The following is a 26,399-nucleotide window of genomic DNA, read 5'->3' on the forward strand; positions in this document are numbered from 1 at the left end:
CAAAACACACAAAGCAACTAGTTGCTGCAGAGAAAGGTTCACTGTCTAGCCTTTTAATGAGAACTTTGTCTTATGTTGAGGCCACCACCCGTTTTCTCCCTCTGCCTCCTCAGATCTCTTGGCATCTTAAAGCATCCAGGATCCATCTGGCAGAAGTCCCATTCTGGAATTCTTCAGGCTCCCTCTAAGATGGGGTACTCTGACCTTCTCTGGGAAAACTAATCAATATTTCCATTTGCAAAAGATTCCCTTTGACAGAGAATCCTTAACTGACCACACTGATAGTCCAAGGATTGTCTGCTGAAGTTACCCAATGACAAAGCCTGATTACTCAAAGATAAGAGATCAACAGGTCAGGACAACAATAAATACACAAAGTCCATAATTCTAGTACTAATTGTTCTGTTTGGATCATTTGGTCTCCTCTTTCCCATCCTATCTTCACTCAACTGCCAAATGAACCACAGTTGCAAGAGTTACCTGTTAATCACTACAATTCTTAAGCATATCTGCACACAGGGACAGGAACACTGCAAGAACTCACTGCCAAGGAGAGCAAAGGAAAGTGACCTACCCAGGTTGGCCAGGTATCTGCTCAGTGACTTGATCAAATGCCATTTCAAACATATGTCATCACTGTTCATGTGCTGTGATATGGAAACTGAGGCAGTGTATCCAGAACAAACCAGACAGTCTGCCACAATGTTCCTGTGTATTTGCAAGTGGTGAAGGAGGAAAAAGAACAATTAAGACACAAACTATGCTGATTGCTCACATATTTTCACTCTTACTATAAGAAAATGAGGAAAGAAAATCAAATATGTGATTAAGCAACACTGGAGAAATACACTATGGATAATCAGATAATGGTTTCGTTTCACAATGAACACAAGTATGCAGCAGGTCATTACCATTCTGATAAAAGATACTTTAAGCAACTGGCTCTCAGTGCTGATCTGAAGAATAAGTTTCCAAGAAATACCTTGAATAATAAATGTTCCTACACCTAATTAACACCTTTAGTAGAAGATTCAAAAGAATGATTTTACTTCTTCCTTGATTCTGCTCATAAACACAAGAAGGTGATGCTTGTGAGGAATGGATGTAATAGCCAACACTGGCATTACTTCTACCATTGCCCATTTTACCAATTTTAGAAAGCATCACTTGCCTCATAACCCAATGCATTATTAACTGCTAAAATACATGGGGTTTACTAATTCCAGCAAAAGGATCTCTTCTACCATAAGAAATGGAGAGGGTCTGCATCTAGACTTCTCATCTAGAATAGATTTCAGTTGGAAGGGACCTACAATGATCATCTAGTTCAACTGCCTGACTGATTCAGGGTTGATCAAAAGTTAATTATGTGCTTTAAGGGCATTGTCCAAATGCCTCAAACACTGACAGGCTTGAGACATGAACCACCTCTCTAGGAAGCCTGTTTCAGTGTCTGACAATCTTCTCAGTAAAGAAATGTTTCCTAATGTCAAGTCTAAATCTCCCCTGGTGCACCTTCGAACCATTCCCATGTGTCCTATCATTGGGTACCAGGGAGAAGAGACCAGCACCTCCCTCTCTGCTACCCCTCCTCACGAAGCTGTAGAGAGTGATGAGGTTGCCCCTCAGACTCCTTTTCTCCAAACTAGACAAACCCAAGGTCCTTAGCTGCTCCTCATAGGACATTCCTTCCAGCCCTTCAGAAATTCTGATTTCTGTGTGTGTTTTAGATGATTGATGTTGTACTTTGTATCTCAGTCCTCATTTATAAGAGAAGAGCATTGAGAAGCAGAAATAATTTCATAGTCCTCAGGCATTTGCATTTCTACACTGCAAAGGGAATACCTTTGCACGGTCATTGAAAAATGCACTGCATAGTTATATGAATAACATATAACATAGCAAAGCATAGCTAGCACAACAAACTAAACTCAATCTGCTTCTAGGTGCCTTAGGCTCCTTTATTTAGACCCTTCTACTGTTTATACAGATTGTGTCACATACACTAATTGCTCACACATGAAGTGTGGAGAAGTGCCAGAGAAACTAACCAGCTTTCAAAGCCACATATCAAACCAACATCAGAATAAAGCTTTATTTCAACCCGCTTTTCAGAAGCCACCTATGAACCAAGTTCTGCTTTCACACCCTTTTGAAAGGTTTAGAAAGCTTCAGCTATTTCAGTTTGGAGATATCCTGCCTGGATACGGATGTTGTTACTTCAGACATTTATATAAAACACAGCCAGATCTGCTATTCTGCTCTCCAGCAGCTAAGAACGATGAAGAAGCCACTGGCTTCTGACTGCAGCTCTGGTAGCAACTCGGTAGCAAGGCCCTCCTGTTCTTCTGGAAAACTCCCTCAGGCCTAGTAATATAACATACCACATCATGTTCACATAGACTGATTCTAATTTTGCTACCGTATAAAGTGGTAAGAAGTTACTGTGGGGACAATGCTTAAGAAATTGCAATCACACTGCTTACATGAATTTCTCAAGCAGATCTTCCAGTGAAACTACTGCAGCCAAGATAACTGAAAAACAATGCCCTCAAGACCACAGTTTTACATGAATGTCCTCTGCCTGCAGAAGAATGTGCCTATGGCATTCACTGGTCAGCTTTCCAGAGCACCAGGGTCACATAGAGAATGAAAGTCAGAGGAGCCTGGACTTGGAGAAAAAAGTGGATATTGCTGATCAGCAAGACTTACCTTCATCCTGCAGAAAAAACAGAAAATGACTCTGTAGGTTTTCTTTTGATTTATTATAATACATTTCCCAGGTTTCAGGGGGCATCTATATACCTTATGTAGGGAAATGGCAGAATCTTACTAGTTCTCACTATATGCATATCACCTCATTCATACCTCGCAAGATGTCCTTAAAGCATTCAACAGATTGTGAGCTACATTGAAAATGAAAAGCTTTCTACAAAAGCAACAATACCAATCACAAAAAAATTAGCACTCAGTATCAAAGGCAGAAGACAGTGATTAGACACATGGATGATGCCACAGCATACATTAAATGTGGTATCACAAATGAATACCATGTGGAGGGAAGGAGAAGAGGAACACCTGGTGAACCAAAAAGCCTGAGACTTACTAAGGAGTTCTCAGGATATGGTATTTAAAACATTAGACACTCCTAGAAAGGGCAGAACACCAAGAAAAAGAAAGCCAGTTACGTGACTGTTGGTTAAAATTATGCATTACTTGTATGCATTGTGCATTTCCATGTGATATGATCTATTAATAAAACAGATTATTCACTCTAAGTAATCATACACTGAAATACCCAGAGCCTCCTTTTGCAAGCCTACTGACTTCACAGTTCCTGTTGTGCCTGCGATTAGTAATGACTGTGCAAACTGCTTAGCATTTGGCTATACTAAGTATTTTTTATTTCATCACCAGTATTTAAAATTAACACCATGCTACGTTGTCCAAGGTACTTGCATCTTCTTGCTAGGTGTAGACACACACAGCAAACCTGCTTCAGCACCATATAGCTAAAATTTCCCAGAAAACAGAACACCAAAAAGCTCCACTATCACTTAAATCAGCTTTAAGATGGGAATTAGAGTAACTTACAGTATCTTTTTTTATTTACCCACTTCTCTTTCAACATAATCAAATGCAACTTTTAAACAGCAAATGTTGACATTTACTGTCATAAAACAATAAGCTTCCCAGCTAAAAAATATGCCAATCCATATACAAGGCAATAGGACTTCTTGCACATAACCCTCTTAAAACTTCCAAGCATTTCATCCATACTGAAGAGAGTATAAATAAATCCTTTACATATCTTATGGCATAGAAGAATGGATTTCTTGTTTCAATACTGGAAACACATTTGTCTTCAAATGCAATTGAAAAGTGAATTGAAAGTAAAACCAAACTTAAAGTATCAAATACTTCCTCTGATTATTTCTTTCTTACTCAGCCTGGTTTCCACCTGTTTTTACTTACACACAAAGAGTTACATACCATTTCTTGGCAGAGTCTTTGTATTGTGTGTTTTGACTCTACCGGCCCTTTTCATTATTGATACTATCTCTTATAAGGATAGTAAGACAAACTCTACTACTTGTTGCCTAACGTGGTCTCCTCCTACCAAAATAATCGTCTTAATTGTAGTTATTTTATTTCACTTTAAATCTTTTAGACTCATTTAATTTTAAGTTAACAATGTTAAATCTGTGCAATTTTCTTGATATTTAACAACACTGTGCAATTACTGGGCAGGGGGAAATTAAAGAATAAAAAAAGTTTTGTAGCAAGTCCAGATCAGATCAGAAAACTAAGCCACATGAAGTCACCACAGATAAATTTTAAGCTATAAGACACTGAAGCAAGACACCAAAAGGAAATGGCTAGCATGCTTATGACAACTGGAGCCACACAGGATCATGTTCATATTAAGGAAGACTTGGGTTTCACAGAGCAACCTGCTCTAGTAGATCCTGCTTTGAAAAGGGGGGTTGGAGTCTAAAACATTTCCCTCCTCAGCTATTCTATGATTCTGTGATCTCATCTTCGACTTCCAGTAAAGGCATTAGACCTGCAAAACCAATCAGCTTGAAAAGCTATATGAAACTTATTCACATGTTTAATTGAGACACTGGATTTTAAAATGAAGTTTGCATTTTTGAAATATCAGTGCTTTTCATTTACATCCACTTTCCCTTAAAAGAAACAAACCACAGATTTTTTTGTTTCGTTGTGCATCTGTAACAAAAAGTGTCACGATCTTTTAATTTCTTCAAACACCTTTTAACTCCAACCCAGATCACTCTGTACACCACCACTTGCAGTTCTGCAGGCAAAACAGACTTGCATAATTGACAGCCAACAGTTCCATTAAGGACAATGAAATGATTGTGTGCTGAACTTGTCATAATTACTCGAGTGAAATTTGTCTCAAATACAAGATATTTCACTGAAGAATAAAAAACTATGCAGAAGCATGCACTTAGAGAAGAAAGTTGACTATCCTAGCATCCTGACAGAATCCTAGCATCTAAGTATCTCTATCAAACATCACTGGTTCAATTCAGTCAATGCCATGCAACCAGAATTTTTAATCAATTCTTATTAGCAGCAGCATTTGCCAGGAGCTGAAGAACACAGCTTTCACTGAACTCTTCTCTAGGTACAATTTATTCTGCCACTTCATTTTGTAGGAAGCCTGATTTATTTGACATCAATAGTTTGTTGAGGTAATAAACCATGCAGCAATGATACCATGACTCAGAGCTCATTTGCTAGCAGTCAAGTTGCTTGGCAGCATGACAGGCAGAGTAATGTGCCTTGAATAAGTACCTATATAGATGCTACAGCTTTTAGAGATTACCAAACAAATGCAGAGCCCAGAAAACATGACCTGACTCTATCAATTTTCTTTTACTTGATTGATTGTGCCCAGCTTCACTTTGAGCACAAAGATTTAAAAAAAATGAGATCTATGCAAGCAAGCCAAAAAGCAATAGCTATTCAGTCCCAACAGATTTCTAACACACCCAGCCATTTTACACTACTGCTTCCTTCCAAGAAAAGGTTGTCCTCTATATGCTTATAGAAGCCAAGTACACAGTGTGTAAAAACTACTTATCAATTTAAAGTTTAGGAAAGTAAGAGAAGCCCTTTTCAGGTTAAAATCAATACCCAATAATGTATAGCTAGTTTATAAACAGGAGTCCAGAAATTTTTTCACCTAAGTTCTCAAATCTAATGAGGTTTTATATGCCAAAAACATTATTAAAATGACTTTTCTTCTGAGAACTCTATTCTTTGAACATCACCAACCAAGTAAAAAATAAAATTAAAAAAATTAAAAAGAGGGAATTTAAAAACAAGCTCATTAGTCTTTTCTCCCTGAAAATACAAAGTATACAATCAGAGTTTTTTCTAGTTGCATTAAGGCAGCATATCCCCCTTTTGTACCAAATCCACTGAAGTGGCTACAACACTTCAAAAATGCCTTATTTTGCATTGTTGTTTATGGTCTTTATCAACCTCTCTACTTAAGTGTCAACCTTCACAAAGCTGCAGACACTACATGATTCCCGTCTTTCCTTCCTTCTCCCTATATATACACATGGGGGGACACACACACAGACCAAAAGATAAATGTATTTAATCTTTATTTAAAAATAAGACAAAAGTGACAAGCACTAAAGAAAACTCTAGTTCAATTTGCAGTCCATTCTTGTAATTAGAAAAACCATGATCAATAAAGGCCTTTCCATTTAAACATTCCAATTTTAAGAATAATATATCAAATTATTTTTCAATTTATACCTTTATTGCTTTAAGCAATGCATTGAGTTCTATCCAAGCACAGCCAGGAGAGTTATAGGAAGTTATCAAAGCAGATGAACTTGTAATAACTACTTAAAACAAATACTTTCAAAAGAAATTAACAAAGATTACTAGGAAATTCCTTCACAGCTCTTTATTTCAAGAAGTGCTCACTTCTGAAGTCATTGAAGACAGCCATTCATTTACATGGCTATATCTGTAATGGTCAAGTCTTCAGAATACAGAGAATTACTGCCTGGTGCTCCTCCGTGTTTCCATTCACACTCTTCAGAATACAAAAGTCTGATCTCTAGGTAAGCATCAGAAAAATTCAATATACAACAAATTATGAAGATTAATAAATCTATAAAGCACACTCAAGAAAAAACCCCAAACTTCTAACACTATTAATCTCAGTTTCCAAGCTCCAGAAAGGAAACAGGGATATTGGGGGGTTTGTTGTTGCTGGTTTTTAATTTTGGTAGGTCAGTTTTTAACTGTAAGTGGTTTTGATGAGCAATTTGATGTAGAAGTGATGCATGTGGGAGGAAGTTATTAAACTTCAAAGAACTATAGGATATGCCCCATGTAAGTCCTATCCCCACAGATTACCAAGGTCGCAGGATACAAGAATCCAAGCTGTGCAGACCTCTCATCTGCACAGTTAACTCCAGTTAAGACATTCACAAGTAGATCATCTGATTTAACCATATAAAGAAGAAACCTGGCAGTTAAGGACAAAATTAACAGCCATGAGAAATTTTAATGAAAACATGAAGCCTATTTCAGATCACAAGCTTCAGTTATCTGTGATAGTTCTGTTTTAACTCTGGTTTTACTTTTTCAATATGTGTACAAGATAAGCTACATTGAAGAAAAAAATTAGCGTTCACCTTTGCAAACGAACAAGAAGTCTTTGCCATTACGCAAGCAAAACCTCAAAGATCTTATCTAAGTGGGAATACCATCTAGCAGCAGACCGTATGCTTTCCTATTAAAAAAAAATAATAAGTGTACTAACCAATTCAATAAAGGAATTGAAGCATCCTTCTGCGTAAAGCCATAATAGTATTTCTGATAGCAGAAAAGAGTTTCCATCTAAAGGAAAACAGCAATCTTGCTTTCGATACCAATAACTCCACTTTTTGTAATTCTTGGTCTGCTAAAATAGAAGTTCTCTGCATTTTTATCTCCAACATAAATACTTTACTCTCTTGTAGTTCCTTGGTAAGAACCCAATAAGGTTTCAGTTCCCCAAATCATTGCTGTGGCTCTTAACATGAAATCCAGTATTTCTAAATGATTCCTTAATCCTGGCTACTGGAACAGGACAAAACTCGGCAATCTCACCTCAACTTTTGGAGATAAAAAAAAACCCTGATGATCTTTTCATATATTGAAGATTTGCATTAGCTGCTTTAGCCACAACACTGCTCATGCTGAGACAGATGCATATAAAGACCATCTACCCTTTCCTAGGGGGAACTCAGCACATGCAATTCCTTTTCTTTGGGAAAAGACATACCACTTAAATAGAAAACTGATTCTTTTTAGCTGATAACTATTGAAATATGCTCCTAAATACAGCTATTCATTAGCCTTGCTGTTTATTTCTAAATGGGGAGGATAAGATTTCTATGCATACTGTAGAAATCATACTGTTTAATATGTATTTGATTCTCATCTACAAAAAATACCTTTCAATTGCTTTTTAATCAAATACAAGCTTTGTAATTATAAAAGTAAGGGTTTTTTTCATTTAACATAGATCTGATAAGACAACAAAAATTGCTTGCAGTGACAGAACTGTACTATTTTTTTCAGTCTTTGCATTATTTAATGCTACAGAACCAGATCTCATCTTTCTCCATCTTGCATTTATCCTTGGCTGAGTAAGAACATACTTAATATTTTTCACCTCTCACTTAATTTCTTAACTTCAAATAAGTTTTTTATGTGCACTAACTGTAGAAGCAGAAATACAGAAAAATTGTGTTTGCATATGCAGAACATTTCACAGCTATTAATACTTCAAAATCTGAATCCAGGTATTCTCAGTGCTATGCCCTCTGTCCTTTGGCAGCTACCTATGTACCAGACATTTTTATTCAAGTTAAATAAGTAAATTACAAATCTGTAACTGAGAAATTTCTTAGCATTTCTTAGTCAAACCCTTAACAATTGTTAGATATTGTTTTTCAGTCTGTTGATTTGATAACTAATTTTAGATGTTGCTTCAGATCCTTTTTTGCAGATAAAAAAAAATCTTTACCCCCATCACATATGTTCTTCATAGACTAAAACACCTGTGATCAAATCAGCAGCAGACAGCAACAAAAACCCCACAAAAACAAACCAAAAAAACCCTTACATTTACCTTGATTAGGGGCCTTTGGAAAAGACAAAAGTTCAAAAAACAGCCTAACTCCCATTTTCAAAAATAATTTCAGTTTATGAATGCTCTCACTTCTAGAGATACAAAGATGCTTATGAAAACCTTGCCAATACCTCACATGATGAGTGAGCATAGTTTGCTTCATTCATTTTGTATTTCACTGAAACCACAACTTTTTTAAAATATATAACTTAATTTTCACAGCAATTTAAGTTGTAGGCTAACTAGCACTCAAACCTATCTATCAACAAGTCATGTCATTCAGCATTATTAAACACCTGACTGACAAATTAAGTGCCTCAATTAACACTGAGTGAATTAGTTCACTCAGATGAACCAGGATTTATTTGTCTCTTAATCTGACATTTCTAAGATCAAGTCTTCTCTACCCCTCCCTACTTTGCCACATCTCCCACTGTTTGTCGAAGCCACAGCAAAGAGTGAAGGATAAAGGGGAGCAAGCCATTGCTCTGTCCTGGCTATGGCTAGGAGGGTAAAGAAAACTTAATGAGGATTAACATTCCCAAATTCTAAGGAAAGGAATGACCAGGAAGCACCTCCACAAGGGCCAAACCAGTTACAATCAAAGTTTGTTTACACAAATTCAAATATCTCTTTACATTACTATGTTCAAACATCTCACATACATGAGTACAGGTACAGTACAAAGAATTGTATGTGCACAGTAAATTAGAACCACAGAATGGTTGAGGTTGGGAGGGACCTCAGGAGGTCATCTGGTCCATCCCCCCTGCTCAAGCTGGGCCACCCAGAGCCAGCTGGCCAGGACCACGTCCTGATGGCTTCTGAATATCTCTGAAGGAGACTCTACAACCTCTCTCATAGTAAAAAAGTGTTTCTGGCACTTTCTGTGTTTCAGTTTGTGCCCATTGCCTCTGGTCCTGTTGCTGGGCACCACTGAAAAGAGCCTGGCACCCTCTCCCCAGATATTTATAAACATTGATGAGATTCCCCTGAGATTGCTCTTCTCCAGGCTGAACAGTCCCAGCTCTCTCAGCCTGTTCTCACAGCAGAGATGCTCCAGTCCCTTGATCACCTCTGTGGCACTTGTGTCACAGACACGTCGGCTCATTATGTATTTACTGCTATTAGTTATCTCAGGTCTCTGTGTCCTTCATTAATTTACTTTTCACAACTTACATATGCTAGAAAACAGTTACATGAATTTTTTTTTCTAAAGCCAGAAATAACCAGTCTTATATATAAGCAGAATAATCAGTCTTAGCAGTTCAACTCCAGACTTCTGGAACAAGTATCATCCTGCAACGGTAAGCATAACACAGAAGATCAGACATGAATAGCATGTCTATCACTTGATTTTACATTAACATATTTAAGAAATTTAAGTGAACAGTTTAACATGAAATATTTTAAATAAACAGATTTATTTTCCACACTGACACAGCTGGGACTTCTGTATTTTGTCAGTGAAGTCACTGAGAAAACTACTGACTTCAGTTAAGCGCCTGTGAGACCCTATAATTAACTTTCCTTTCCCCATAGGCTAAGGGACATTGTTTAACAACCATAAAATGAACAATCAAGTCAAAAGAGAAAGAGTTACCTAGAAACCTTAAAAACCTTATCATCAAATCACCTGTGCTAGCACTGCTATACATAGCTCTTAGTTAACAGTAGCCAAATGCTTTAAGGAAAAAACTTCTAGCAATTCCACAATCATAAGAGAAGAAAAAAATAAAAATAAATATTAGCACATCAACTACCAAATGCAAATTCACTGGAATTGAGAACTTGTTTAAACACATTTTTCAGTTTCACAATTAACTAAGCCATGAAAGCACCAAATAAATATTAAGATAGCTTAGTCACAAATTAAAAGATAAGAGCTTTTGAACCATTCAGGAGAGCTAGTGTTATCACTCCATCTTTCATTTAAAGTACCATCGCTTAAGTAAGACTCAAGGATAAAAATAATAGATCAATTTTAGTTAAATCCCAATCTCAGGTAACTCATTTTCACCTAATGAACTTTTAGAATAAAGTTGGTAAAATATAAAATATAAATATATTCGTCTTTAATGAGGTCAGTTGTTCCCCCACCCCTCCCATCCCCAGGGGTTTTACCTGGACCAGGTGGTACCAGCTACATCCTGTTATAGAGCACTTAACCTTAAATCTCCCCAGGGCTCCACGAGGCACATTTGTAGCCTGAAGACAAACATTTAGGTGGGGAGAGGAGTCATTCACATTAGTTTCTGTTCAGACTGCTAAACAGAAAGCCCTAAGTGGCACTTCCATAGCAGAAAATTCAGAGTACCTGGCGCATTCCTTCAGTAGAAGGTACAGGCATATAGGGACACCAGGAGGCACCACCTCTTCTGGGATACTGTGGCAATGGCGGGAGCAAACCTCGTACAACCTTGCCTGTATCTCTACTAGAACTGGCTCCTGGAGCTTCCCATACAGCATCCAAACATTGTCCACAACTTGAAGTAACAAATTACCTCATTTGTTACATTTTATCCTCCACTGAAAGAGCAGCTTTCCAGTTTTATCCAACGGCATGCTAATTCATACCGGACAGAGCAATGTAAACACAGTAGTCAAATCTAGGTTTTACTCTTAGTTACTGTGTAGTTGGGAGGGTAACAAGGAACATGCACACACAGTTGTGTATAGCACAGCAACCATTTCAGCAGATCAGGCCATGCAGTTAAATCAGCTGGTATGAACTGGGAGGATCAGGAACCAGCAAGTTCCCTTGCTCCAATGCAGGAATGTCAAATACACACATGCCTACCTGCCTCCCACTATTAGGGAAGTAAACCACTGCTAGATTTCCTTTTACCACAAACCTATGTAATTTGTTATGTTAAAGACCAAAGGTATTCCTGTCTGGTATCTCCCTCTGCAGCATTTAACCACATCAATAATTTTTTTTTTAAATATTAAGCTATGTAAGTTATAACTTACATTGTTACATGTCTAAAGAGAAATTGCTAGGAACAAGTTGCTTTAAGACAACTTCTAATCAAATAAACCATTAGAATATCACCCAGCCATCCAACCAAATGAAGCTCTCTCACATCTGCAGTGGTTTTAATACATCAAGCTTTGTAGAAAATCCTGAAAATAACAGCCTAATATGGGGTATTTCAAAAGACAATAAAATTATATTCAGCAACAGACTGTAAAGAAGCAGAGTGTTCTAACAGGCAGGATCATGAACTAAGGACGTCCTGGCTTTGCCCTTTCTGTGTAAAGCAATTTTCCTTTTTAGTTCTTCCACCAGCATCTTTCCTGACAGCCTCACATACTTCAGGAACCTATTCAAGCAAGAATTTGCTATTTTTCTAAACATTTATGCAGGAATTAACACAGTGGGAACCTAATTTGGTTCTGATCTCCAGACTAGGAGAATAGTAAAACATATGCATACAGCAATAAAATAAATGTCTTTCCTGCTAAAAGAGAAACAAGTGCCATTCTATATGGATTCAGATACTGCCAATACAATCACATGTTCAAGCAAACCTAAAATAATGCCCTACATATGTAATTTTACGATAGTATTTTTAACCTAAGAGCAATCACACTGTGTTTTTATAAAAAAAAAAAAACACCACCAAAAAAAGAGGTAATTACAAACACTTAGTACCTAAAAAACTGCTCACACAAATTCTGTTCCCTTCAGATATCTTTCTTCTACAAGCACTGGCTGTTATCAAATTACATTGGTATAGTTAATTCATTTGTGAGACACCTAGAATTATTCATGATTAAGTAATGACAAAAAATCAGAATGCTGAGAACACAAAAGACATCTCAGTGGGATATTACCAATTCTAACAAGCTTTAGATATTCCAAAAAGCTGGCAAAAATATCCAAATAAGCCATTTTCTCTCCTGGAAATAAAACCATGGTTAGCAGAATTCAAATACTGAACTATTATGATACAACCAGAAGTATGCCATGTGTGCACAGTTACAAAAACACCTAAACAGTAGCAGTCTTGTAAAAGAAAAAAAAAATTTTAGAATGGAAACTTACTTGTGCATATTTTCCACTCCTATTATGATCATGATATAGTAGGAAATTCCACTTTGTATAACAAAATGTAAGGCATACCTAGGAAAAAAAAAATTTTATTTAGAACACGCATTTTTTTATTTAAGCATACATTTATTTAACATGAAATTAAAGAGGTTCAAATTTTAACTCCATTACTGCTTCCAAAAAAACCTTTTGTTCTATTTAGGTTTTCTGCAGCCCTCCCTTCTGTTGCAAGCTTCCCCCTTCAGCATAGCACAGACAGCAGTAATGATCAAAAACCACAGACTTAGCTAGAATTCTCCAGCTGATAAACAAGAACATAATAAATGCTGATAATCCTTAAAAAAAATTTAAAAAATATGGCTCATAATACTTCCACTTAGCATTATTTTGCGTGTAAATAACACTAACATTTTGTGGTTCAATTTTTATACTCATCTTTTTACCTGTTTGCAACAACAGGTATCTCAGTTAAGGCCAACAATATCTTAGTATCCACAATATCAGTATATGGGAAGATTTCCCAGTCAATAGAAATGGTAACTCTGTCCAGCCAGTCTCTTTGCCCTGTGTCATCAATAATTGATGAAGGGATGATGGTGATGATGGCCTCAAAACCACAAAAAACCTACACACCAACAACGCACAGATTTATTTCACAAAGGTGCTCTAACCTCTTCTCCTTATTTGTTTTCCACAGCTTACCACCATAGCTACCCACACCACTGTTGTTTTGGGGTTTGGGGGGTTTGGTTTTTGTTTTGGTTTGGTTTTTTTAAGGAATTTTATACTTCCTAATTTTATTAGGAAGCATTTCTTTACAGAACTAGTTGTTAGGCGTTGGAATGGGCTGCCCAGAGAGGTGGTGGAGTCCCCATCCCTGGATGTGTTTAAGAGGTGGGTTGACATAGCGCTGAGGGATATGGTGTAGTTGGGAACTGTTAATGTTGGGTTGATGGTTGGACTAGATGATCTTCAAGGTCCTTTCCAACCTAGACAATTGTGTGATTCTGTGATATTTCAGTAAACTAGAACACTGGTGGTAAACCATTGCCAGTGATTGGGGAAAAGCATCTGATCTGCAGTAAGTTAATTCCCTTTCACTCTGGTACTTTAAGTGCTTCAGTAGCATACTTACATGTGCCCAAGTGACACACTGCTCTAGTTTTGGAACTTTTCCCATAAAAAAACAGCCTAAAAAGCAGCCACTGTTTTGTTATACTGATGCTGTTTTCTTTCAGCTCATCACCAGCAACTTCCTAATTTCAATCCTCATTTATTCACAAGGAGATGTCTTCAGAGATTTTCAACAAGAAACCCAGTTCTATCCAGCTAAAATCCTACAAAGTCTACACATGATGAACTAAGGGAAAGCAATTCACTTGGATATTAACTGACCTTGAAAAGCTTGACTTTTTATGGAAGATCCAATCTGCACACGTTCCCATGCTTCACTACTAGCTAGTCTCATCTAAGATATGACTACCTAAAATTCAAATGCACATTTAATATAAGCAATTGCCAATTAAAAAAAAATATTTACTTTTTCTTTTTGTATCAGCCACATATTAGCAACACTATGTAGCAAAGACAGCATTAGTGAAATGACAAAAATTATGGAGATTTGCTTCTTAAACGGAGAAAGGGACATAATATATCAAAGCCTGAAAAAGTGAGGGTTGACATGGAGTAACGTATCAAGATTACAGTCTCTGAAAACATTTCTCTTTCAGAGTTGTTAACAGTAGCAATATGATTGATCTCTGATTCAAAAATTAAAAGGGATGCATTCAAATACAACATGAAGTAGTAAATTTTAAGCTACATACAAAGGGTATTCTAGGCCTTTTATGCTAGCTGTTATTATCCCCAAGGGCATTATCCCTTCTCTTCCTGTTCCACATCACCATCACAAGCACTGCAAAGGTGACTGAAAACTAACACACCTGAAATTGAAGAGGACAACATAATGACTAATAAATATTCTTATAACCGTGTAGATTCCAAAGTACTTCCCACATTCAGGTTTGCATGAGATTATCTGCAAATCTACATTTACTATAAACACTGTATAAGAAAACAGGAACAGTTTCCTTCTTGTACACACACATTGTAACACAATTGAAAAGCTGTTGAAGATATACCATAGGATTGTAACATGTATGTATACTTAATTCCTTGGGGAGGGATGAGGGGAACCCAACAAACCAAACCCCTCAAAAACCATGTTTGCATAATACATATTTAATCAATAGGAAAAAGAGTTGGTACAAGTGTAACAAGTGTATCATCTTTTTAAAGAACGGGTACTTTTAACATCTCAAATTATGTTCTTTTTGCCATTTTTAAAAAGCTTTTAGTTCCATAATTGTAAGGGAAAAAAAATCTTTTACTAAAACTGAAATTCATTGCTAAAATAATTGCTTTAAGTATGATCCAAAGCAAATCAAAGTAATCTGGATTTCTGCCATGGTATAAAATTCCTCAGGTATCTTCTCCAGGGCATATTGTCAGTGAGAAGCTTCCACAAATCTTTATTTACATCTGTTGGCTGTGGAGGTTGTTTCTTTTTAAAAGTCTCCAATCCCCAAATTTCAGATATTTTCAGATATATTGTTAACCCTTTCTAATTACAAGCTACAATTAATGATTTCTGTTTCCAAACCACTGGATACAGAACGTGTTTCTAAAGCTTACACAGCTCTCACAAAAACTACATGCAGCATCACCTATCTCTCATATCATCCTCCTCATTTGGTGCTGACTGGAAGACTCTGACATCAGATCATTCTCTCAAAGCAGAATACCATAGCCTAAAGTTTAAGAAATGAATGGGAGTTATGGAATTATATATACACAGGTAAACTGCACATGTAAATCCAAAGAGTAAAACTTACCGATTTTCTTTTTCTAAATTTAGGAAAAGTAATACATACCAACAAATATTGAGAAGCCTCTGCAACATGCTAATGTAGAGGCCAAATCACTGGTTTGGAACTCCAAAATTTATTTATACCCTCTCTGTGTGCGCACAGATACCTGCGTGCATGCAATGTGCGTATCTTCCCACCTGCACTGCAAGTTGATTAATTCCCCCTAGTTCAATAATACTCTACAGTAGTCAGCATAAATAAGTCTTCTATATACTTAAAGTTGAGCAAGCGCTTTGTTTACCATGCAATAAAATGAAACTGGCACTTAATTAATTTTAAGCCATCTTGGGAAGCTAAGAGCCATTTAGTAAGCTAATTTTGAAGGAAAAACAAATTTTCACCAAACTAAATGCATACCCTTTACTAGTCCTACTGACACTCTGGCTTGTTACACTGTGAAAAGATCAAGATATAAAAACAGCAGTCACAGAAAATTTGTGTTTAAAGAAACAACAAAAAAACCAAACCACCACATCCTCCCTCCAAAACATAAAAGACACACCCCCCCAAAAAAACCTCTCAAAGGCCAGCTCCTTTCCAGGTGTTTTATACTACTAGGAGCATCATCAGTACTGCAGTTCCAGCCACTCTTCCTACAAAAAGTCAGATTATATTCAATATTCAGAAAAAGACACAGCGAGTTCTCTCAGGCAATGAATATCTATGATAAATTTTCTTAGTCATCACACCTGTGCTGTGCCTCAAGAGAATACTTCTCAAGCAAGTTTACAGAAAAACTGGTACAAGTTAAATAAACTGCACCTGCTCCATCCTTCCAAAACCACAGGCAGACAGTATGTTAGTTACCAGTTTGCAAATGGTAGATCTTTCAAAATTTGTGCACCGCATCAGAAAATTTAAGCTAATTTTTGTACATATGCAGCAGCTAAAACCCACAGAATTAGGTAATAAGATTTTTCAGAACAAAATTTTGCTTCCCTGCAAACAAGAAATGAAAAATCTACAAGTACCTGAAAAGTGATTTTAAGTGCAACTTACCATCCAAAACAAAAAAGTGCAAGATAAAGGCCCAAGAGGGTTGCAACAACATGTCTTATAAATGGGCTAGTTTTGCTTGAATGAAGGTATGTTCGAAACCAAATAGCCGCAAGCAAGGCAAACAGTTGGCACACTACAAAGTTGACCTGCATAAAAAAAGAAAAGAAAAAAGTTCTCACACACTTATGTATTAAAAATTAAACAGAAATATCCACACATTATTAACAGTTTGCAGAACCTTTGGCTCTACCATGGCTCTTACCACAGCATGTCAGACTCAAAGAGCTTCTCCTGAGAACCCCTCCCCCTCCTAAAGCACAAACCAGTGCTCCCATGAGCAGCCAAGAAGAAAACATACATCAAACCTGTGAGGCAATCTGTGCGCGAATTAAAGAAAAAAATCCAAAAGTACGTATTTTCCTGCAAATTTTCTGTATACCAAACCACTCTATCAACCATGGAATCACTTCTACTCTCCCAGTAATGTGAAGATCTGGGTTGGGTTTTTATCTGGTTTTAAGTGAGTGTGACTTGGAAATACATATCAGCTACACAAATCACTGGCAGATCACTTCAGTTGCCTTTGCAGAAGCAGGGCTCAACAAAGTGCAGTTCAGTGGTACGTAATCAAATAAACAGCTTGGCTGCACACTGGATTTTCTTCTCGTACATTCAAGTAGGATAGTTTCAGAAATTCCTCCTCCCTTCAGGCCGTTTATTCTAGAAGATAGAAAATCTCTTGTATATTAAATATTTAAAGACATTAGAGCACCAAAAGCAAAAGTGGAATAAAAAAAGCAAACCAGTAAGTAAAAGAATCATTCTGACTGTGGCCTGTAAAAAATTTAACAGTAAGGGCATGATAAAGAAATAATTTCCTCAAATACATCAACCACTACCAAAACTGGCTTAATCCACAAAAAGCCAGATGAATCCTTTATTTAGAAAAGAACATTTCCCACTCCATGGATTTTTTTCTTTCACAGAAAACCACCTAACAATTTTCTGTGTCTAATAGCATCATCCCAAGACATCACAAGCAATAACTTGGGGACCACTGCTTCAGGTCATAATCATTTCTAACACAAGAAATTTGCACACATTGTATTCTCCACTAGTCCTTACCACAACAGCGTTTTTGCCTGTTTGATGTCACTTAGCTGAAATACATACTTAATACCACAGGGTACAATGACAATACTATTTTTACTTTCATGACAACAAGCCTAATATTGATGTTTGCAGCAACACAGTGCCCACCTCTAGTACTATTCAGCTAGCCCATTCCATCATTTTTCAGCCAAGCTTCAGGTGGTAACAGATAAGGGCGAGAGTATGAGAACATGGTTATATTTAATGTAGAAGCTAAGTAACACCAACTACCTACAGAAGTCTCATCCTTGTAACAATTGCGCAGATTCCCCATTTGCAAATCCAAGGATAAGTCCTCTTTTTTGAACCACTTAAAAATTTCTGTAATACCAAGTTACACAAGCATTAAGTGCTAGCAGGGAAAAGAGTCTCAAAAGGCAGGACTGCTCTTTTTAAGAGGAGCAGTTCCCTAAACTAAACAGTCATGTACACTTTGCCATCCATTCTCTTACTCCCACATTTTCATTACGCTTTTAACAGTATTTGAAAAATCCTAAATAAATGAGGAGACACTCTTTCAGGGCATAACTTGACCTGTTTTCTCTCCTTTATAAGCAATGATGCAAATGAAACAGAGCGAGATTTATAACTCGGGATGAGTCTGTGAATTTAATGGAAAAGCTTCATACAACACAGTCAAGTTTAATGAACCACTGAAAGGGAAACAAACTGATAATGTTTTAAAGAAAGAGGGCAAGAAAGAAAAATTAAAGCCAAAGTAATTAACTATTAACTCAGTATTGACATTTGGTTTGGATATTTATTACAGAAATTATGCTATGTATACCACAGAGCATGTTTCTGACCCAAGGAACTCACACCCTAGACAGACTGGAAGGTGGAAGGAGACAGGAGAAAAATTAGGACAGGTACACAGTGAAGCTGAGATGAAGAGACAAAGGGACAAAATGGGCATAAATATTTGTCTGTAAGTGGACAAGTTAACACTGCTGGTTTTACTGAATGACCAGACATAACTGCTTTGGCTGCATTACAGATCATTTACCAATTGATGTCTCATGATGTTCTTTTTCAGATCACCCCTCAGAGCAAGCTAGCAAGACCCAAGGAAGAAGAAAAGTCATCACCTGTCTCCTACTATTACCATGGCAAAGGGTAGGAGTGCTTGGCATCTCTGACCTGGATCATCATATCTATAGGAGCAGACACAAGCAAAACAACAAACCTTGAATTTCACAATTCAGGATGAGCCTGCAGGTTTAGGAATGTAGAAAATCCTCATACAAAACATGCAAAAAGAATCAAAGAAAAGTGCCCCCTCTTCACTCCCTACCTGCTGACTCCTTTCCTGGGCACTTGCTCTTGCTTTAACTATTTACACAAATGACTAAATCCATATCTGAAAAACAGTATCCAATTAACTAAAACAAAACAAAAAAACAAACCAAAAAACAAAAAATACAAAAAACCCCAAACAAACCACCAAACACAAAACCAACCACAAGCCCCTGAAAAAACCCAGAACTTCCCCAATAAGAATAGTTTGAGAACAACAATAACATGCAGGATATCATACCTTTAGACCAACCCCACAAGCAAAACTTCCAGGGATGTTAATTCATGATGTTGGTGTTTGCACACACAACTAAACAACTCAAGCAACACAACCTTCTTTTGAAAGCCTCCCTCACAAGTGACTCTAAAAATACCTACTGGTAGTTTTGAACTGTTCTGAAAAAGTGCACAAACATATGAATACTTGGATACATAAGAGACATCACCACAATGTTCACACACCACCCTGCATTCCTTCTCTACTCTTACCAATCCAATCCTTACACTTGCCTCACAGTGCACAGAAATGCAGATTACAAAGCACCAACTGTTTTGCAGACTTGTATCACACCAAATCCTCCTAAAGTTTTAAATACATACTTGTAAAATCAAGCAATGCAGCAGTTAAAATTTGAAAGCCATGCAACTTCAGTTTAGCCTTTATACATACCTACTTCTGATAATATTCTTTCTGCTCCTTTATTGCATTTTCCCCAGCAGGATTTCTGATTAATTCAGCAAATGGACAATTGCCCAATTCTTGCCCTCATCCTATGACCCATTAAATGCTTGCCATCTGCATCCTACACTGAATACAAAAACCTTACATTTCCCCATAGACATGTTTATGCAGATCTGTCTGTAATGTGGGGAAGACTACATACAGTAAATGTAAACTTTGCAAGATCAGTATTTCTATTGCTGTTCTAAAGGTGGGTGACTGGCACACAATGATGAAAACCCAAAGGGTAAAATAAATGCCAACTAACTTTAGTTTCCCAATATCAGATACTCAGTGCCTAGTTATTCAGTCAGTACTTCTAGCAGAACTTTAGTTGAAGCTGTGCTTTGAAAATTTAACTTCAGCTGCTATTTTGAATACCCAGCATGACTATAAATGAGGCCCAAAGTATCTCAACACGTAAAGCAAAATTGAAAGCCATCACTACAAATTGTTTTCATTATATTGTTTCTCCAGGTCACTAGAACTCTGGTTTACTAGTGATTTGTATTCCGAATAAGGGAAGGAACTCACATGGATGAGTTTGTGACCACTACTGGACTGTATTATAGTCACCTAAGTCATCTTCATCTGACACTTTTTCTGACTTTTGATCATCTGCTATCACACTTGGTAAACATTTTGAATATCCAATTTCTTACATTTTAAAAAGAAATGGAAAACATAGCATTTCTACCATAAAGTCAAAGCTTACCCGTGGATTTCAGTCCAAAACACAAATCTCTACCACTTCCGCTATCAGAAATACGTACTCACTTTCACACAGAAATACAATTAAATCCCTTGACAATACTACAGGGGGTAGAAAGAGAAACAGACTCCATGGGCTCCCAAATTCCATCCCATGCACTTCCAATTCCAGCAGCAAGACAACACGTGCATCTACACAGCATTTTAGTTCAGATCAGGAGAGGGCTTCTGAAGCAAGCTTCCCAGTTATATAGAAGAAAAGAGGTGGACAGGCTAGAGAGGGTCCAGAGAGGGCCACAAAGGTGATCAAAGGACTGGGAAGCCTGCCATATGAGGAAAGGCTGAGAGAATTGGGTTTGTTTGGCCTTGAGAAGAGAAAGCTTAGGGGAGGCCTTATCACCATGTTCCAGTATTTAAAGGGTGGCTACGAAGACTGTGGAGACTATCTTTTTACAAGGAGTCACGTGGAAAAGACAAGGGGTAATGGGTACAAGTTACTCCTGGGGACATTCCAACTGGACACAGGAGGAAAATGTTTCCCAATGAGAACAATCAGCCATTGGAATAATCTCCCCAGGAAAATGGTGGATTCCCCAACATTGGACACTTTTAAGATTCGGCTGGACAGAGTGCTGGGCCATCTTGTCTAGACTGAGCTTTTGCCAAGAAAAGTTGGACCCGATGATCCTTGAGGTCCCTTCCAACCTGGTATTCTGATTCAGTCATCCTCACTTCAGATGCTTTGGCATGCACTGTACAATGGTGTCTGAATACACAAACCTGACTTCTTTTAAGCTGAACTGAACTAAAAGATTTGCTCCAAAGGTAAGGGGACACTTAGCCCATTGACTGACCTAGGCGAAACCAGTATTTCCCAAAATTATGACAGCATCAGTATTGGATCCTCAATGCCAATCACTTCATTTCACAGAAACAATCTTCTTCTACTGCACTACTTGCTGAGGTAAACAAAGACAAAATTTAACATGCATCCTTTCCCTAATCACATCTCCCATCTTTACCCATGTCAACCAGTGTGGAGCTGACATACAGCTCCACCATATCCACACACTGAGATACATGAAAAACTGAAGATACACAACTTGCCTTGAAATAGAGCGCAAAAATTATCTGGCTTCCTAGAAGACAAACAGAACAGCCATTCAGATAGCAAGCAAGAAGGAACAAGAACAGAGCTGGACATCACCACCTTGAAAGCCTCCACAAAAACAAGGGGCTTAACCAAGCAGTTATTATGTTGGCAGATGTTATATACAGTAATTTCAATGTCTGGAAGTGGTATACTTGTGTACCTTTTGAAAACTTAGGTCGAGATCTTGTAACACTGTGAGCATGGGCAAAATACAACTTTTAAACACCTCATGACTTGGTCAGATGTGAGCAGAACACCCACAAAGAGTGAAAATGACACATTCCTGAAAGCTGTATAATTCATTCCTCAAACCAAATTGTAATGTGCCTCCCCGAAGTCATAAAACCTGTCCCAATAAGCAGCTCCATTTTTATTGAAGAAATAGAAAAAACCCGATCCACTTAAAGCTGAGACTTCTAGGGGAAGAAAATTCTGATGCAGATGCATGGAATGGCAAGTTTTACCATGAATAGTTACAATTCAGCACATGTATAAGAAAACAAACACAGAATTTTTTACCTCCTCAGGTACAGATCAGATCAACAGCTCACCTTATGACAGTAACACCTCAAACTCCCATATAGAGAGCAATGTGTAATGGAAAATTATGTGAACGTAAGAATAAAAAAATCTTACAATGATAATACAAATTATCAGCACTGGTTATTCAGCAATGATTAATGTAGGTGTGTGTTAAATACCACTTAGACATACTAAGCTATTACAAAACCTGCTGTAAGTACTCTAGCAATTTAAACATTAAATCCACTATTTTGGTGCAAGACCAGTCATACAGTCAGTGCAGTTTACAGGCACACTCTGTGCCAAGTGTAACTGTAAAACATGAGCACAAATCCACAGTTTTAATGGATTTGCATTTTATGTAGCTACTCCAAACATTATATCATTAACTGCATTAAGCTATCTACATACCAAATTTTCCATTTGCATGACCTGTGAAAAAGTCAATAGAAAGTTTATAATAAAACTTTTAAAGGCATTTATTCTAGTCTTTTAAAAATGTAGATGTAATTTATGCCATGCATTTGTAAAAATGAAGTTATTTCTTAGGAAAAAAGGGATCAGTTCTTCACATAAAGTGAAATAAAAGGAGAAAAAGGTCACTGCTACAAGGATTTTCATCATCAAGAGGAAGTTTTGGCAAAACATTTGATTTGAATGGCTAGAAATCCCCAACCTTCCAACATAGGCAGCATCTTTAATAAACCATCAAAGAATTTTTTTAAGTCCATGTTAAAAAGAAATATAGAAGAAAAGCTTATTTTTCCTATGAAAGCGATTTTTAATATATGCAATTTTTATCCACTAATTCAGATCTTAGGTTAAGCTTCCCCTTCATATCAGCTCTACTTTAGTATCAAAAGCCAATCATTGCAGCCAAGCCCTCCAGAATCCTGCTACTTCACAGCACAGAAGGTATTTGCCTCATTCAGAAGAGCAGCCAAAGCAGCGAGGGAATTTTACCAATATAGATAATTCTTAACTGGATGGCACAAATTAATCATACAGGCCCACACAGCCTACAATCCACTGAGAAGTAACAACATGATTGTATAAAGTTTTGCTCAGTAGCTCTAGCAAGGCACTGAGAGGCACTCAGAAGAACAACATGGACTATAAAAGTACCTCACAAGAGAAAAAGTAGTCTAGCGGGTGGAGCACCAAATAAGATTCAGGAATATTGCATTTTACTCTCTCTTCTGCCAGAGACCCCATGAACTCTTTGGAAGTTACCTTGTCTTTGTGCTTCTTTATTTTCTCATTTTTAACAAATGTTCTCCAGTCAGTAGGAAAAACATATTCAAACCTGTAAACTGCAAGGAATGCCTGTGGCCTCAATAACACACTGGATTAATTAAAGATGATGTGGGGTTTTTGTCTGGTTGTTTTGCTTGGTTTTGTGGGGTTTTTAGAAGCTGTTCTTGGAAAAAAAAAAAAGGCAGCAGTTTAGTTCTTATTGCTGATGAAATAGGCCTTGGAAAAACATTACACAAATATAAGAAGCAGCACTGAAGCCTACCTGATCGCGCACAGAGCCTAAACCAACAGTTTTAAGATGCAAGATGTTTCATAGGTAACAGTCAAGAACCCATAGAGACAACAATTCTGCAGCCAGAGATTTAGGGGATTTTTTTGCCCATTTTACCAGACTGTGGTATGTTTCTTCCACAGAATTCAGTTGTTGTGAGCTGCAAGATGCCAGCATTACTTCTCTCCCTGTCTATAGCCATTTTTGGTCCCCCACTCCACCACAGCAACAAAGTTATTGCACACACTTCCTGCTTTGTCTGACAGGGCTAGTGAGCGACTCCCACGTTTAGCCCTACTTTTCAGCAACTGTAGTTATAAGAAAGAAAAGACATTTTAAAAAACCCAAAACATTTTAGAAGATGAACTACAAAAATGCTTTGAAAAGAGCTCTTGCAAGAGCTAGGAGATCAAGACAGAATAGCGTACATTTTTCTTTAATGAAAAGCTGAGGCTTTGTTTTTTTCTAAATCTATAGGGCTATTTTAGCAGTAACCTTTTAAACACTAACCCCTCCAATCATCATATTTGTTGACACATACTTGTCAAAAGTTTCCAACCCTTATCACAATTAATGAAGCCTTGGGTTGTGCCTTCTTTCTCAAACATCAGTATTTTCTTGTTCTTGATGCCAGTTAGGTCAAAACCATTTCCTTTTTCCAGCAAAACAATCAATTGAGGAATTAAAAATATATACAGATGTTCACAAAAAGCTGCTTTAGCACAGGAGAGCTGATGCTTCTCCACAGCAACCAGACAGCAGTACAGATGGATCATCTTCTGTCCAATTTCTAACCTTCATCCAGTATAAAAGGAACAAACAGCTTGTACAATTATGCAATAACTGCCTACTGCCAAACCACTAAGAACTGAAGAGTAAGAATAACTATTATTTGAAACCAGAGATCAATTTTCCAACTATTTCCTAAAAATTGCTGCACTGATACTAAGAAAAAAAAAAAGGAACAATTTCCAGAGTAAAGCTGAAAAAAGGCAATTCCATGATGAATCAAAAATCAAAGTGTTTGGTAATCTTCTTCAATTTATTGGGAAGTGTCAGAAAGAGCAGTCTGGAAACACTGGCACAGGTATCTGACAAAGCTGAAGGATACCCGAGAGTAATTCAGAGAACATTTCTTCTCTAACTGATAGGAAGAAATAGGTATTCCTCTTTCAACTCAAAGATCGTAAGTCTTGTGGCAATGTTTTCAAATGCATTTTTGACCCAAACAATAACCAGCATCTTACATGATGAAAATGTAATTAACACTCCCACCCTGAGGTCTCAACCTAACTTCATGGGCAAAATATGAAGAAAAGAATAAGCAGCACTGGTTATGTTGGGGTAGTATCAGCATGGGAGACACTTATGTTAAGGCAGTGTGCTCTTTACAGCAAAGGCTGTGTTACTGCATGTTTATGCAGTACCCAGTGTGAAAGGACACTCATTTTCAGAAGAGAGTTGCAAGCACAGTCCCTCTAATAGCAGCCACTTCCTTGAAGTGCATACTCTAACCATTTGGGTTTGTCAACTTTAACAACACTGGCAAAAGCTTTTTAATGTTGCACGAATATACTTCATCTTCATATGAATTCATTGGTAGTTGTAAGGACCTATTAATCAGATTCTGAATGCTTTCTTTTCAAGCTGATTTCAGTCCAAAACATCAAAGGCAGTCATGACATACGTTAATCATAGTATTTCTATTTCTAGTATTAACTTCCAATTTCTAGCTTGTAATCCTTAAGTATGCTGGAGAGAGCGAAGAACATCATGAAGAACATGTAGTAATCTGGTTTGTGCAATAAATGAGCATCAAATCCAAAAAGATTTTTCAAACAGGGCTTACTAAATCATTACTCAGAATTACTCAAAGAAAAACTGTATGACTAAAGATGTAAAATGAAACAGCAATGTACACATTTTATAGTGAAAACAACCAAAACTAATTCATTAAGGATAGGAAGATGTCAGCTAAAGGGCATTCTCTCTGATGGGCTCTTAAGGATTCAGCATTATAGATACTGAGCTGTCACACATAACAGCTATTTATTCACCAGAATAGCCAAAATCTAAGAAGAGAGTTTGGTTCAAAGGTGAAGTTGGACTTAAAATGCTGGCTTGGGGTTTCTCCTTGTGTGTTTTCCTTTGTTTTCTTCTATCTTCAGAAACAATAAGGACATTTACTTCTGTTGAGCAAAAACTGGTTTGTCCAGTTAAGGGTGACAGAACTCAGACTACCAGGGAAAGAGTGTTTACAACATCAAAACAAAACAGTCCAGCATTATGTTGGCAAAACACAGTTCCAAACAAAGACCAACTCAGCTACTGCATTTTTAGAAGTGTGTCTTTTTATCACACACTCACGGTGCACACACACATAGTGATTAACCTCAAAATCTCTATTCTTTGTCACATGAGTATCAGCAGTACACAGGATATTCAAATGTTTATTTGAACTGCTCAAAGAACCACTACAGTGCCTGTAATTTTGTTAAAACTTCAAAAGTTACTCGCTTTCCTAGCCATTTAAAAATAAACCAAAATACCTACCATCTATGGAGGTATCCTTCTCAAATGCAACCAGAAACAGACACTTCTCCATTGAGATCTACCTCAGTACTATTGTATCCTGCTGGTATGTGAG

General features: G+C 37.2%; 1 protein-coding gene across 1 annotated transcript in view; it reads right to left on the bottom strand.

Moving 5' to 3' along the window:
* Positions 1-26,399, bottom strand: part of MBOAT2 (membrane bound glycerophospholipid O-acyltransferase 2) — a 96,562-nt gene that overhangs the window by 61,884 nt on the left and 8,279 nt on the right. Inside the window, exons 2-3 of the mRNA XM_074820019.1 lie at positions 16,670-16,815; positions 12,735-12,812 (exon numbers count right to left, since the gene is read on the bottom strand). Coding sequence (XP_074676120.1) covers positions 12,735-12,812; positions 16,670-16,815 — 224 coding nt within the window. The remainder of the gene's footprint in view (positions 1-12,734; positions 12,813-16,669; positions 16,816-26,399) is intronic.

The sequence above is a fragment of the Strix aluco genome, chromosome 3 (assembly GCF_031877795.1).
Source record: "Strix aluco isolate bStrAlu1 chromosome 3, bStrAlu1.hap1, whole genome shotgun sequence".
Taxonomy (NCBI): domain Eukaryota; kingdom Metazoa; phylum Chordata; class Aves; order Strigiformes; family Strigidae; genus Strix; species Strix aluco.